The sequence below is a fragment of the Pteropus medius genome, unplaced genomic scaffold (assembly GCF_902729225.1).
Source record: "Pteropus medius unplaced genomic scaffold, Ma_sr-lr_union100, whole genome shotgun sequence".
Taxonomy (NCBI): Eukaryota; Metazoa; Chordata; class Mammalia; order Chiroptera; family Pteropodidae; genus Pteropus; species Pteropus medius.
In genome coordinates this window covers 17,696,336-17,710,186 of record NW_024349799.1, presented here as the reverse complement: position 1 = coordinate 17,710,186, position 13,851 = coordinate 17,696,336, and the positions used below count along the sequence as shown (strand labels likewise).

General features: G+C 44.4%; 4 protein-coding genes and 1 pseudogene across 17 annotated transcripts in view; 2 read left to right on the top strand and 3 right to left on the bottom strand.

Moving 5' to 3' along the window:
- The window catches only part of KIAA0753 (KIAA0753 ortholog), a 56,634-nt gene extending 52,727 nt beyond the window's left edge, over positions 1-3,907 (bottom strand). For 10 of the 14 annotated variants that reach the window (XM_039886455.1, XM_039886452.1, XM_039886458.1 and 7 more), the window contains exon 1: positions 3,785-3,905. The gene's annotated coding sequence lies outside the window, so the exon portion shown is untranslated. The other 4 variants (XM_039886453.1, XM_039886465.1, XM_039886466.1 and 1 more) reach the window with 2 other exon arrangements.
- LOC120621109 (mucin-2-like) lies at positions 15-3,289 on the top strand. Its single transcript, XM_039886468.1, has one exon. It carries the CDS (start codon positions 458-460, stop codon positions 1,679-1,681), a length of 1,224 nt encoding a protein of 407 aa, XP_039742402.1. The 5' UTR covers positions 15-457; the 3' UTR covers positions 1,682-3,289.
- A 140-nt stretch (positions 3,908-4,047) lies between the features above and the next one.
- Positions 4,048-6,269, top strand: TXNDC17 (thioredoxin domain containing 17). Its single transcript, XM_039886477.1, has 4 exons — positions 4,048-4,356; positions 4,912-4,993; positions 5,418-5,493; positions 6,090-6,269. Exons 1-4 carry the CDS (start codon positions 4,212-4,214, stop codon positions 6,156-6,158), a joined length of 372 nt encoding a protein of 123 aa, XP_039742411.1. The 5' UTR covers positions 4,048-4,211; the 3' UTR covers positions 6,159-6,269.
- MED31 (mediator complex subunit 31) lies at positions 5,196-13,799 on the bottom strand. The gene is made up of 4 exons (XM_039886469.1): positions 13,580-13,799; positions 12,661-12,738; positions 12,298-12,394; positions 5,196-7,683 (listed from the first exon to the last, which is right to left on the bottom strand). The coding sequence occupies exons 1-4, from the start codon at positions 13,782-13,784 to the stop codon at positions 7,491-7,493; spliced, it is 573 nt and encodes a 190-aa protein (XP_039742403.1). The 5' UTR covers positions 13,785-13,799; the 3' UTR covers positions 5,196-7,490.
- LOC120621398 (uncharacterized) lies at positions 10,522-10,640 on the bottom strand (annotated as a pseudogene).
- Positions 13,800-13,851: the final 52 nt, after the last annotated feature.

Here is a 13,851-nt window from a genome sequence, read left to right as displayed (position 1 = left end):
CAACCCATCCTCCCCGACACAATTTTCTCCCAAATCGTTACCCCTCACTCTGATTCCAGACACTCTTCCAGTCTGTCTCCTCACACTCTGCTGTGAGTGATCTCTGAAATGACCAATGCCTGTTTCCTCCCTTGAAACTGGTGATGTTTCCACAGCTTCATTCACCCTCCCAGTCATTCCTGTCCCTGACACTCCTGGCACATTCTCATAGTCTGTTTCTTCCCCCACAGAACTTGGGCAGCTCCATAACCTGGTCCTATACCCAGAGGTATAAGACACCCCTGCGGCCTGGCTCCTTCCTGCCAGCCCCAGGACACTTCTACTTCCTGTCTCCTCCCCTGAAGCCCCAGGTCCCTCTGTGGATCGTCTCCTCACCACTGTGAGGCTTGAAACAGCAGCATTCATTTCTTCTCCTGTAGACCCAGTCACCCACACCTCAGCAGGCATACGCCCTGCCATGGGAACTCCTACAGCTGCAAGCACCCCCAAAGACAGAGGTACCCTCACAGCCTCAGGGACTATTCCATTGGGTCTCCTTCTCCACAGGCCTGAGACACCTTCAGAGCCAGTCTCTCTGTCCACAGGTCCTGGAGCCCTGGCAGCAGCAGGCACCTCAATCATTGGTCTCCTTCCCCATACACCTGAGACATCCCCAGAGCTAGTATCACCCACCATTGGCCCAGGGACCCCATCAGCTGTGGGCACTCCCACAGCCATGGAAACTTTAGCAGCCACAGGCATCTCAGCAGTCTGTCTTCTTCCCAATGAGCCCAAGAGACCCCCAGAGAGTGTCTCCTCTCCCACAGGCCCAGGCACCCCCGTAGCTGTGCACAACCCCACACCCACGGATACCCCTGCAGTCTCCTTCTCTCTTGACAAGCCTGAGATACCTCCAGGGCGCATCTTTCCATCCATGGGCCCAGGCATCCTGGCAGTGGTGGGCATTACCCTCCCTGTGGGGCCCTTGGAATCTGCAGATCCTTGCACTGTCTCTCTCTCTCCCCACAAGCCTGAGACACCTCTAGAACCAGTCTCCTTCTGCACAAGCCTAGGTACCCTAGGAGCCACAGGCACTCCACAAACTGTGGACACCCCTGCAGTCACAGGTACTCCTGAAGTCTGTCTCTTTCCTGACAAGTGTGAGAAACTCCCAGAGGCAGTCTCCACCCCCAGAGGACCAGGCACCCTAGGAGCTACGGGCATCTCAGCAGCCACAGGAACTCTGGCACTCTGTCTCCTTCCCCAAGATCTTGGGACACCCCCAGGGCCGGTCTCCTCCCCAAACCCAGGTACCTCAGGAGCCACAGAAACCTTGTCAGTCACAGAAACACCAATAGCCTGTCTCTTTCCCCATGATCCTGGGAAAGCCTCAGAACCAGCATCCTCTCTCATAGATGACAACTCCTCTGGAGCCACGGGTGTCCCTGCAGCCATGGGTATTCTGGCAGTACAAACTCTTTCCCACAGGTTCAAGACATCGCTAGAGCTGCTTTCTGGACACACAGGGCCAGACAACCACACAGCGGCAGGCACCCTCCCAGACCTGGGCACACCCACAGTCGTGGGTACCCCTTCTAGGGCACACCTGTGCTTGGGCATGCCAGATGCCTCAGACATCCCAACCGTCTCAGGCAAGCCCATAGCCTGTCTCCTCCTGCACAGACATGAAACATCCCCATAGCCAGTCTCTTGATCCACAGATCCATGTATCCCTAAAACTGTAGGCACCAGGGCCTCTTGTTCTCCCACAGCCTGCCTCCTTTCCCACAGCCTGAGGACATTCCCACAACATGTCTCCTCCCCAACGACCCGTGGCACTGCATCAGCCAAAGGCACCCCCAGAGCCTGCTGCCTGTCCCAAAGGCCTGGGATACCAACATACCTTGTCTGTTCACCCACAGCTCCCAGTACCACCCCAGCCTGGGACACCCCAACAGGATGTTCTGTTCCCCACAGACTAGGGACACTCCCACAGCCTGTCTCCTTCCCCAAAGCCCTAGGTACTCCCATAGCCTGTTCTACATCCCACAGGCCTGAAGCAACCCCAGGACCTGCGTCCTGCTCATTAGGACCAGATACCTCTGCAGTCTGTGCAGCTTCCCATGACCCTCGGTCACATCCAGAGCCTGTCTCTACCCACACAGCCTGTCCCCTTTCCCTGAATCCTGGGTCACCACCACATCTAGTTTCCTCTTCAACAGAACAAGGCACCCCTACAAGATGTCCAGTCCCCCACAGGCCAGGGATACCTCTAGGGCCTATTTCCTCCAAAGCCTGTCTCCTCCGACAAACGCCTGAAGCACCCACAGAGGTAGTTTCCTCCTCCACAGCTCTGGGTACCCTTACAGTATCAGGTATCCCTGCAGCCTGTCCCCTCCCCCATAAGCCTGGGGTATCCCCACAGACTGCCTCTTGTGCAAGAGCCCCAGGCACCTGCACTGACTGCCCTCTCTCCCACAGACCTGGAACACCCCCACACCCTATCTCTCCCTCCACAGCTCTGGGTACCTCCACAGCTTCAGGCCACCTCATGGCCCCAGGAATCCCCATAGTCGGTCCTTTCTCCCAAGGGCCTGGGGCAACGCCATAGCCTATCTCCTCCACAGCCTCAGGCACCCCCACAGCTTGTCCTCTCCCCAGCACGTGTGGGGCAATCCCAGAACTTGTCTCCATAGGCCCAGGCACACCCACATAAGGTAACCTCGCAGCCTGTCCCTGCCCACATGAGCTTGAGGGCCTCTCACAACCTGCCCCTAGGCTACCAGCTGTAGAAATTCCTGAGACCTGGGGGACTGGCCGAGCCTGTCCTTTCACCCACGGTCCTGTGAGACCACCACGGCTGGTCTCTACCCATGAAGCTCGACCAGGTACGCCCCTTTCGACTGGCCCTTCTCCTGCAGGAACAGGATGGAGCTCGACTCTGCTTCCTTCCCCGCATCCTGAAGCTGCCCTCATAGCCTGCACCTTCAACCACAGCTCCAGAATGCTCTCGTGCCCCATAGATCCCGGACGACCTTTTCTCTCACCGCCTCTGGGACTCCTGTAAACTGTCTCCTCCACCTCCCCAGTGCCAGTCACCCACACAGACCCGGCAGGCCCCACCACCTGGGGTTCCCCCACAGCCCCGTTCACCCACACAGCCCCCGGGTCTCTTGCAGCCTCAATCGAGCCTGCAGTACCAGGTGTCCCTGAAACCTCGTTCGCCTCAGCGGCCTTGGATGTCTCCGCTGCTTGTCTTCTACCCCATGGCTGCGGACAGTCCTGCAGCTTTTCTGCACTCACACAGCGCGTCTCCCACACCGAGGACCTCGCCCGGCGCCTTGCTCCACGGCCTCGGGATGTCCCTGCACTCCATCTCTTCCCCCATGGCCGCCGAACTCCGCGCCGGGACCTGCTGGGCCCTACACAGCGACCCGGCCTCTCTGCCGCTCGCCCGCCCATGCGCAGCCTGGGCAAGGCCTCATGGCCAGCCGCCCTGCTCATAGCTCGAGGACAATTCTCGTATTCCCCGACGCAGCCCCTAGGACACTCTGTGTTAGCACCACACTCCCAAGCCTGCTCCACACACGCACTCACACACTCAGCTCCAACCTCAAAGCCTTACTCCCTCCTAATCTCCTACCCCGTCCCCCAATATCCCCTCCCGCCCCAAACCAAGGCAGAACAATAGATAATTGAGGGCGATAAGAGGCAGAATCTGCCCTGGATCAAGATCTCCTCTCCCCCAGGTCCATGTCTCCTAACGCGGCTTCCCAGAATCCCCCCAGCTCCGGCCCGAGCCCACCTGGCCTAAGGCGAGGCGCGGCTACAGGGAAGCGGGCGGGGCGAGCTGGGCTGCCAATTAGGCCTCGCTTCCGGCCGCTGGCCCAGTCGCCATAGCAACAGGCGCAGGGCGGCTTGGGAGCCGTTAGGACTCCTGAGCCACGTAAGGGTCCAGGAGCTGCACGGTTGTCACTGTACACGGGGCTGGGGCCAAGACTAGATTAGAGCAGAAGCCTTGGTTTCAGAATGGAGCCAGCACAGAAAGATCGTAGAAGCGAGAAGAGAAAGACGTTACGACGAGTGATGGCCCTCAGAGGCTCCCGTAACACCTCTAAGCCTTGTGGGCTCGCCTAGGCACCGCCCTGCTCCTAGCCCGCCCGGAAACAGCTTTGCCCCGCCCCACGTGGCACAACCCAAAAACTTCTCCCGCGGTCTGCAACGCTTTCCCGATGGCCCACTACAAGGAGGTGAATGTGTCTGGCTTCGAAGACTTCAGCCGGGCTGTGGAGCAGCACAAAGGCAAGACCATTTTCGCCTACTTTACCGGTTCTAAGGACGCCGAAGGGAAAAGCTGGTGCCCCGACTGCGTGCAGGGTGAGACCGGGATTCGAGGGCTGCTGTCCAGAGGAAGTGGCAGGAAGGCCGAGGCTATGGTCGGAGAGCTGGGTTGAAAAGAGGCAGAGGGAGTCTTGCTCCCGGATACCCGCAGGGCGATCTGAGCTGTTACCTTACTTCCTTTTCCAACCCTATTTTTCTCTCTTCTTGTCTTTCCCCGCCCCACCAAGAGTGCTCTATCATTTGACTCTTATAATCTTGGAATCTAATCCTTTAAAACTTTTCACTTCCCCAGTGTGATTCGTGTCTTACAGGAGAGGTGAGTTGGTCTCCTTTAGATGTCAGCAAATATTTATGCCTTTCGTTGTTCTAGGCGCTGTGGCGGGGAGACAAATCAGGGCTGAGATGTAGTCCTTACCCTTAAAGTGGCCCTCAAATCAGAGAACACATGATTTCTGTTAACCTCTTTAGTTAACTGCAGGTTAAAGTATGAGTTCTTAGCAACACTGAGGGGAGGGGAGAGGGACACTGTGTATCAGTGTCTGGTTGTAGAGTTAATGTGTCATTATTTTATATCAACTTTTTTTTTTAAAGCTGAACCAGTCGTCCGAGAGGGGTTGAAGCATGTTTGTGAAGGATGTGTGTTCATCTACTGCCAAGTAGGAGAAAAACCTTAGTAAGTGACAGAGTATACTCTTATTTCTGACATCCACTACTAGACTCTTGAAAACAAAAGTGGAAAGGGCCTCGGGACACAGGTTCTCCATTCTAAAGTACAATTAGATGAGTCAAGAAGACGTTAAATACAAATTAAAATTTTGAATGTTCAGCCACTTGTATTAGGTAGGGATGGATAATAAGGTAAATTTGGCCTGGTGTTAGTTCAGAACTTGTCTTTAACATTTATTTTATATCTTAGTCACACTTTAAATGAAAACTTTTACACAGGGGAATAGATAAGTCACAGTCCTCAAGGTTTCTTAAATGTTTACAACAAAAACAATGATTACTAAAAGACTAAATGTAGGAATATACCAAATATTAAAATGTAAGAAACCAAGTAAATACTTTTCATGATCACTTTTTCTTTTCGAAAATAGTTGGAAAGATCCAAATAATGACTTCAGAAAAAACTTGAAAGTAACTGCAGTGCCTACACTACTTAAATATGGAACAGTGAGTACCTTTCTTTAATGTGTTAGGGCTACAATTCACCAACAAAACTTTTAACTTGTTGTAGATTCAAATTTAAAAGGTCTTGACATTTCATCCCAAACATCACATTGCTGTTCAGAGTATATCTGTCCCTATGGCCAATCCCAGTAAACTATTATTAATGCAAATATCTATAAATATTATCTTTTTCATGTTTTAAAAGCTATTCTTAGTTTAAAATTCTATAAGTACTGCTAAAGAAAGTTGGTTTACACATAATTTCTTAAAACACTGGCATCAGTGTTTCCCATTTAATTCATAATTCTGGTTGAAAAGAAGGGGTACCTACCTCCTCTAATTTAGTCATGGCCCTGTGATTCTAAATTAAAGAGTTGTGGGGAAGGAGGATAGTATTAGGCTTGCTGCCTCCTTAGTCTAAGTTTAGAGCCAAGTGAGTCATCTTAAAGCAAATATCTTAACTATTTCACAAAACTTGTTAAAACTGGTTGATAGTTTCTGAATGGTATAATTTCTCTAAGATTTGTGTCATTCCAACAGAACTGTCCTCTCCTAATAACATTTTTGTAGTTATGGGTTACAATGTTTTTCTCTTACAGCCTCAAAAACTAGTAGAATCTGAGTGTCTTCAGGCCAACCTCGTGGAGATGTTGTTCTCTGAAGATTAAGATCTGATGATGGCAATTGTGTACTGACTTCCTGATTTGCTCTAGTATAAAAGAAACTGCATACTTGCTTTGAATTCATGTTAGCAATAAATATGACATTTAAAAAATTGGTATATGTTTAAATAGAATTCTGTTAAAATGCTCATGAACCCTCAGTTTGTAATATGTGGATATCTTTAAAATATAGGTAAAATAAGTCTTCAAGGGTGGCAGTAATAGCACAAAGGAATGTATTATTGGAGGTAACAGAAATATCTGAAAGCCCCTAATAGTGAGTAGGCAGCTTCCAAATCTCCTTAAAGGAGTAAGGATCTTTTACTTTAAATTCCATGAAACAAAGAACTATTATTCCTAAAACACCTTCTTTGGCTTTAGAATTTAGAATTTAACCACTGAAGGAAAGCACAGCACATCTAATCTAGCCTCTGCTTCATGCAGTTTTGCTTTACAACTGTTTAAATGTGCTTCACTTCTTCGGATGAGGCAGTGGCAGAGATCAGAGATTATGTAACCTAGTGGTGGGAAGGAGTCCAGCCCGTGAGTCACAGATTACCAGTTACTAGCTGTGTAACTGTAAGCAAGTTAAACCTCAGTTTCTTCCTTTAAGAACAACTATTCTAAGAATAAAATGGGAATGCAACTAAGCACTTAACACAGTGCCTGGTTTGTGGTACCTGCCAAATGTTAGCTTTCCCAAAAGAGCACAAGTATTTGAGGCTCCTCTTTTAGTCTAAGGTCAAGAGTCCAATTAGTAGTTAACCACCAATCTTTCTACCATCACTAGGTCAGCAACATACCAATGATTCTTCCATAAAGCTCTTGCAAAGCAAGTAGTGATACAGGTATGTCATACTCTCCTGAAGAATTTAAGAAACTTTATGCAGTTCCTGCTCTCTGATTTAAAGAGGTCATTGACCCCATTCCTTTTATTTTATAGATAAGGGAGGTAGAAGGGCTGATCTGAGGGACAGTAGGTTCCAGATGGACTGCCTCAGGCCCCAGTGTACATTAAGAATATTGCTAGGCTGAATTTGGGATATTTGGTGACCCTCCCCTTGCTCCCTCCCCACTGCCTCCTTAAATAGGTCTAAAGCACATGTTTCTGTTCTTATTCAGTGGACTGTTAAAATACTAATAAAAACTTACAAATCCACAGGAAACTCAATGGTTTTGGTTAAACAAATAATCTATTAACAATAAAAAGTTAGTTGGATAAAAAGCACACTAAAGGTTCTAGGTGCTGCCACAATAAAGGTAGGTAGTAAGTATTTTGTTTTCACTGTACAAAAGCAATATATACATGTCTTAAGAGCCTGGTCTGGATCCAGCTTTTCATTTTCCTGATGTGTTATTTTGCTGCTGCTGCTCTGCCAGGGCTTGCTGAAGACGCATCCGCTTCCGGGAATAGTGCTGCCAGTGCAGAATTTGCTGCTCATCAATAAATTTCGCACATTGAGCATTCACCAGCTCCTTGCGGAAGTGTTCATATTGGAGTAGTTCTAACATGTGTAAACACTGAGGGTACCTGGGTTTAAGTTTATAAGTTAATAATTGACATAATTTAAGTCAATAATGCGAAATTCTAATTCATTTACTCAAAAATGATCTTATAGCCTACCACTTCTATAACATTAACTTAGTACACTTTTTTTTTTCCTGCTTAGGCAAGAAACTAGTGATCAAAAGTCAGCATTAAGCAAAATTTCAAAAGTGAAAACCTTAAGTTCAGAAAGATTAAGTAACTTGCCCAAGACCACACAATAACTGGTCAGCAGAATCAACATTCAGGGACAAATAATGCTATTCTGGTGGTTTCCAAGGTGAGGAACATGAATTTTTAATTTTAGTAATTATGTGTTTAATTGATAACTTGGTTTTCCATCAATAATGATAAAAACTTTTAAAAGTGAGTCAATTTCAGAAGGAACTATGCACAAATATTGCACTTTAATTTTCCCTGGGGATGTACCAATTCTGAAATTTATGTGTATGCTAATATGCTAAGGCAGCAAATATGTAAGTAAATATACTGTGGATAAAGAAAGCCAAATTTCTGGCTATGAGAAAAAGATAAAGGAGGAAAGCAAGAATAAACTCTGTTGTTGGGCTGAAACTGAAAACATCAATATGAACTTACTACTTTTAATACATATAGAAAGAGCTTTGTGTGCCGAAGGCCTAGAAACAATGACGCTGTGGTACCAATGAACACTTAGTGCCCATATCGTGGGTTTTAAATAGCATTTTCCAGGGTCCTTTTGAAAAATGGCTGATTTCAGGGCTAAGGCAGAGAAAGCACAAGATGAGCCTGGAATATTATGTAGTGGCAAAGAAAAGTGCTCAAAAAATTATCGGGACTTGGTCTAAAGCAGGGGTCCCCAACACCCGGGCCACGGACGGATACAGGTCCATAGACTGTTAGGTAGGAACCAGGCCACACAATAGAAAGTGAGCAGCGGGCTAGGAAGCAAAGCTTCATCTGTATTTGCAGCCGCTCCCCAGCGCTAGCATCGCCACCTCAGCTCCACCTCAGATCATCAGGCATTACATTCTCATAGGAGCACCGGCGCATCGCCACTTCAGCTCCACCTCAGATCATCAGGCATTACATTCTCATAGGAGCACAGGTCCCTGGTGCCAAAAAGGTTGGGGACTGCTGGGTCTAAAATACTCAAGAGTCAATTTGAAGGGGCTCCCAATGGCCATATCTGGAATCACTAGAGCAAGAAAATATATAATTATAAAAAGGATCCAAGAGTCTATTGAAAAAACTTTTTAAATGAAGAGGAAAATCGGGAACAAGTGAATGTTCCCTACAACTGAATTCCAACTAATAAATGTAGAAAGAATGATAGAATTAGAAAATCACCATAGTAAAAATTCTTTGAAGCAAGTATCTTTGATAGATGCTAAAATTAGTGGGTAAAAGTATGATATGAAACTACATAGTCTCAAAGTATTTCCTCATAAGATACTGATGAAATACCAAAAATAGTAACTTCACATGGAGAAAACTGGCAGCCACCACCTCAACCATGATCAAAATTAACGTCACCAGTGGTGGGTAAATTGACTTCCTGTGAATCCTGATATACCTACAAGGATACAACATCACATCTGTGTCACCATCATAGAAAAAAGACTGATGAATTTAGATTAGACACAGGACATTAGTAAAACAGCTGGCACAATTTGAATGAGGTCTGTAGATTACATAAGTTTAGATAATATATTTTCTGATTTTGATCATTGTACTGTGGTTATATAAGATGTCAACCTTTAAAACATCTGGGTAAAGAATATACAGGAATTCTCATTATTTTCCCAATCTGTTTTGTAAGTGAAATTATTTCAAATAGAAAACACAAAATTTAAATGAATCAATTAAAAAACATTAAATCATATAGGAAGTACACGAGAGTCAAAACTACAAGTGGGATACAAATGACTAAAGTTTGGAAAACAATTACTACAACAGTGGTTCTCAAGTTTGAATATGCACATGACTGACTTCTTAAAATGCAGATTCTGATTTAGTAGGTTTGGGGTAGGGCCTGAGTTCTGCATTTCTAACGAGCTCCCCGGTGATATCAACACTAATGGTCTGAGGACCACGTTGCGTAACAGAGCCCAATACCATACTGTCCTTCCAAGATATTACAAGTTCTATCTACACTCCAAAGATACATAGTTGCTTCTAATTGTTAGTAGCTAAGCCTGCAATGCCCTAATCACACCTATCCTGGCTATTTCTTTTTCATGAGAGAATTGGTAATTTAAAAGATCTAGGTCTGAATACAAGCTCTTCCTTTCACCAGCTGGGTGGCTTTCAACAAGGTATTTAACCCCTCTAAAGGTTTAGTTCATTTGTAAAATAAGTTAATGTGAAAACCAAAAGAATGGTCTCAAGAAGCATTTAGTCAATAACAAATTTAGACACAGTGATCATTTATCAAACTTGTAGAAGACAATGTTCAGAATACATTAAAGGACACAAAAAGGAATTATAAATATTCTGATAGGCTACAATTATAGTATTAATCAACAAGATGAGGCACAAAAGGAAAGTTCTGCATTTAGATTTTTAAGAAGTAAACAAGATATAAATGTAGAATTCAATAGTACTAATGAAAATAAGAACTGAAGGATTTTAGTTGGCATAAAGCTCCTAGCAAGTCAACAATGTGAATCCTTCCCCTCCCAGCCCTAACCCCTCTAAAAGGTAATGTAAACTTAAGTTGAACTAACAGAAATATAATGTCTATATGAAGAAAAAAGTGCTCTTTAGTCCACTGTACCCTTACATCTGAAGGCCTGTGTTTAGTTCTTTTTTTTTTTTTTAAAGGCTTATTTATTTTTTTATCTCCTATAACACCTGGTATTCCTAGGTGGTCTCCCATGCAAGTACTAACCAGGACCAACCCTGCTTAGCTTCCAAGTTCAGACGAGATCGGGTGTGTTCAGGGTGGCATGGCTGTAGACCTGTGTTTAGTTCTCGGCTGAACAACATAAGGCACAATTACAAAATATCCAAAGGAGAGCATATGAGAAATAGCTGAAGGTAGTTGAGAAAAATAAATGTAAAAAAGACATTATAGTGCAGATACTGGCTGTTAGTAAAGCAAGTTAAATGGTAGAAAGTGTCTAGAAGAAGTAGCTGCTCCTCAGCTCTAGCCCGTCATTGATTTGTGAAAATGAAGACTTGGGGTCACCAGATGTTCCAGATTTCAAAAAGCAGCTAGAAATCTGATTATGTGAAAGTTTCCAATCTTTAAATATTGGCAACTATTGAAATAACAAAAACCTTGTGCAGACTGAATGATATGCTCACAGGGGTTAATTCGCAATCTAACTTAAATGTCGGAAGGGTCCTTGCCTCAAGAGGGCATAGACTGGTTCTAGATTAATTCAGCGATAAAACTGGGACATGGATTAATGCTATAGGAAGGTGTATTATATCACAATATAAGGAAGAACTTTGTAACATCTAGCTAACAATCAAACTGGGTGTCCCTGAATAGAGCAACATGTGCTCACTGGAAACCTCTAGCCATAGATTACCATATCAGCAATGTTGTGTGTGAACATGATAGTGTCTAAGACTCAAGACTCAATGTCCAATACTGTCTCTAAGTCTACATACATACTTGCTGCAATCTAATAAAAAAAGTCTTTTCTATGGATTATTAAATGAATAAGAGGTTGTTTATAAAGGGCCAGTTAGGGTGCAAAGAATCCTACAGACAGAATGATGTGGGCTTCAAGTATCACCTATTAGACACAGAAAAGCATATTGGATAAAGTACAAGTTTGAAACATTTTCCTCTCAAACTTGTATTTGTTTAGAAAAGAAAAAGACAAAGTTTCACTAATGCTTTTTTACTACCTAATTAAGACAAAGCATAAGTGTGAATTCAAAGACTTTTTACCATTAAAAAAAAGGTTTGTGATTATGCTTCTTGCAATGTAGTACCTCTTAAAATGACAGCATCTGTTGCACAACCTCAATTATTATATAATTATATACATTTTTCTAAATGAGCACAGTACTTGGCACATAGGAGGCCCTAAAAAAAAAAAAAAAAAAAAGACAGTAGCTATTAAGACTCAGATAAGGTTTCTTACTCCAGAAAACCTTCCTTACAAGTACCCCTTCCTGCATTCTTTAATTTTCAGCCTATGGCTGTCTCTTTGCATTTATTGATAGGGGGTTCCTTCGAGTCAATAAACTAGATATGTTGAGTTATATAAGATCAGATAAAGATAGAGCCAAATCATATATAACTTTAGCTCAAGAAAAGAAACTATTTTATTCTGCATGCAATGGGAAGCCATTGAAAAGGTCTAAGAAAGTGACATGTTGTGATTTTACATTTTTAAGAAATCAATTTGGCTCTGTGTAGAAAATTATTTTGCTTTGTTTGGCTGATAAGAGTGGAAGAAGAGATAACCCATGAGTAGATTATTGCAATAATCCAAGTTAGAGATGAATGTGTCTTATACAGTGGTAGCAAATAAAAGAAATGAAGAGATTCAAAATGTATTTTTTTCAATGTGAAACTAAGAAGTCCATTAAATATCAGTGTTTTGGAGTATAATAAGGTATATACTTATTTAGGACTATAAAAATTAAACTTACTTTAGATACTTGGCATATTCTGGTTCTTTCCAGTAAAGCAAGTACTTAAGATAATTAACAAAAGCTTTGTCTTTGAAGTAACCTCTTTGGGCAAGAACTGAAAGGCATAAAAAAAAAAAAAATCTGTAGAGCAGACCAATCTTTGTACTGATTTGTGACTCCCAACATAAATAATTTACTTACATAACATCCCCACCACCAACACACACTGAATTAAAAAAACAAGTCCCAGTTTGCTCAATTATATAAGTGTAGAAGTAATTCCATTCAATTGAGAATGTATGAAAGTAGACACTTATGAATTGCAACTCTTCTGTCAAAAACTAACAGCTACTCAATTCAATGAGGTGCTCAACAACTTACAATTAAGGTAATTTGGGTTAGCTAAACACTGCACAAATTCCAATTCCAACTGAAACCGAAGTCGATTTCCAGCATCATCTAGGAGAAAAGACAGCAAAAATCATCCAAAATAAAGTTCAGTATATAATATTGATTTGTAGAAAGAAAAGAGCAGTAAAGACACCTAATGCTGATACGCTTCCACATGAAGGGCAGGTGATCGTTGGCCTAAATTGAGTGTGGGAGGAGGTAAACCTTCCTTAGAAGGCTAATAAAAACAAAGCTCTGATTAAAAGAATTGTTAGAAGTTTCTACAAAGTTAAAGAGAAGTCATCAGATAGAAACACACAGCGGGGCAGGATGTTTACTCCTCGTGAGACACTATGTAGAAATTTTAAGTGATCACTGGAGTAAATGGTACTAACTGTGCAATTCACTATTTTAATTATACTTTACAACTGTTACGTGATTAAGTTAAGCAAAAACTACGTGAATGCTAAATCAATAAGGAAAGGTTTAGAATTCAAGCTGAAAAAGAGGCGGTGTGCAAGATCAGGGAGTGTGTGCATATGTGAGAAGCGTCAGTGGCAGAAAAATGTACAGGTGTGTCGATGATACTTTAAACTTATACAAGTTCATTTGAGGCGCAAAAAACAAATCGAAAAGACCGATTTGAACTCTCAGTTTCGCTAGCGCCAGGAAGGCCGTGGGGTCGGTGTTTAACTAGCAAGTGAGGAAAAATGGCCTGCAAACATATCAGACTCTGAAAAGGCCAAACTACCTTCGCCTTTCCAGACGCTACGAGAGCCCTCACGCCTCCGGATCTGAACTCTAACCGGCCGGGAGTTAGACCTGCAAAGAGTCCCGGAGGAGGCGGGAGGAGGTGTCTGAGCTCGGACAGTTCTGTTTGCGAAGACTCGCGGCTCCCAGCGCTACTGACCTGTCTCCATAGCGACAGCCGCGGCCATCACCAGCAAAGACGTTAGGCCACCACCAGCCGAACACAGCAACTGCCGGAGTGGCGGAGGAGGTTCCGGAAGCCGCGACTCCGCCTTCCTGTCGCGAGGCAGTGTGGGATACGGGGGATGGCACAGCCAGGCGCGGGGGCGGAAGGTTCCGCCCATTCCCTGCCGGTCCCGGCTCATCCCCCGCTCCGCCTGCCCTGGCTCCAAAAGTCGAGGGCGTGGTGCTGGGGACCAAAAGCGTCTGGGG

Bases quoted from the DNA above. Each gene is read 5' to 3' on its own strand.
- LOC120621109 (XM_039886468.1), top strand. From the start codon at position 458: ATGGGAACTCCTACAGCTGCAAGCACCCCCAAAGACAGAGGTACCCTC.
- TXNDC17 (XM_039886477.1), top strand. From the start codon at position 4,212: ATGGCCCACTACAAGGAGGTGAATGTGTCTGGCTTCGAAGACTTCAGC. The intron at 4,994-5,417 runs GTAAGTGACAGA...TTTCGAAAATAG, and splicing joins CAAGTAGGAGAAAAACCTTA to TTGGAAAGATCCAAATAATG. The intron at 5,494-6,089 runs GTGAGTACCTTT...TTTCTCTTACAG, and splicing joins CACTACTTAAATATGGAACA to CCTCAAAAACTAGTAGAATC.
- MED31 (XM_039886469.1), bottom strand. From the start codon at position 13,784: ATGAGCCGGGACCGGCAGGGAATGGGCGGAACCTTCCGCCCCCGCGCC. The intron at 12,739-13,579 runs GTCAGTAGCGCT...CTTTTCTCCTAG, and splicing joins GGCTGTCGCTATGGAGACAG to ATGATGCTGGAAATCGACTT. The intron at 7,684-12,297 runs GTAAGTTTAATT...ACTTAAACCCAG, and splicing joins GAATATGCCAAGTATCTAAA to GTACCCTCAGTGTTTACACA.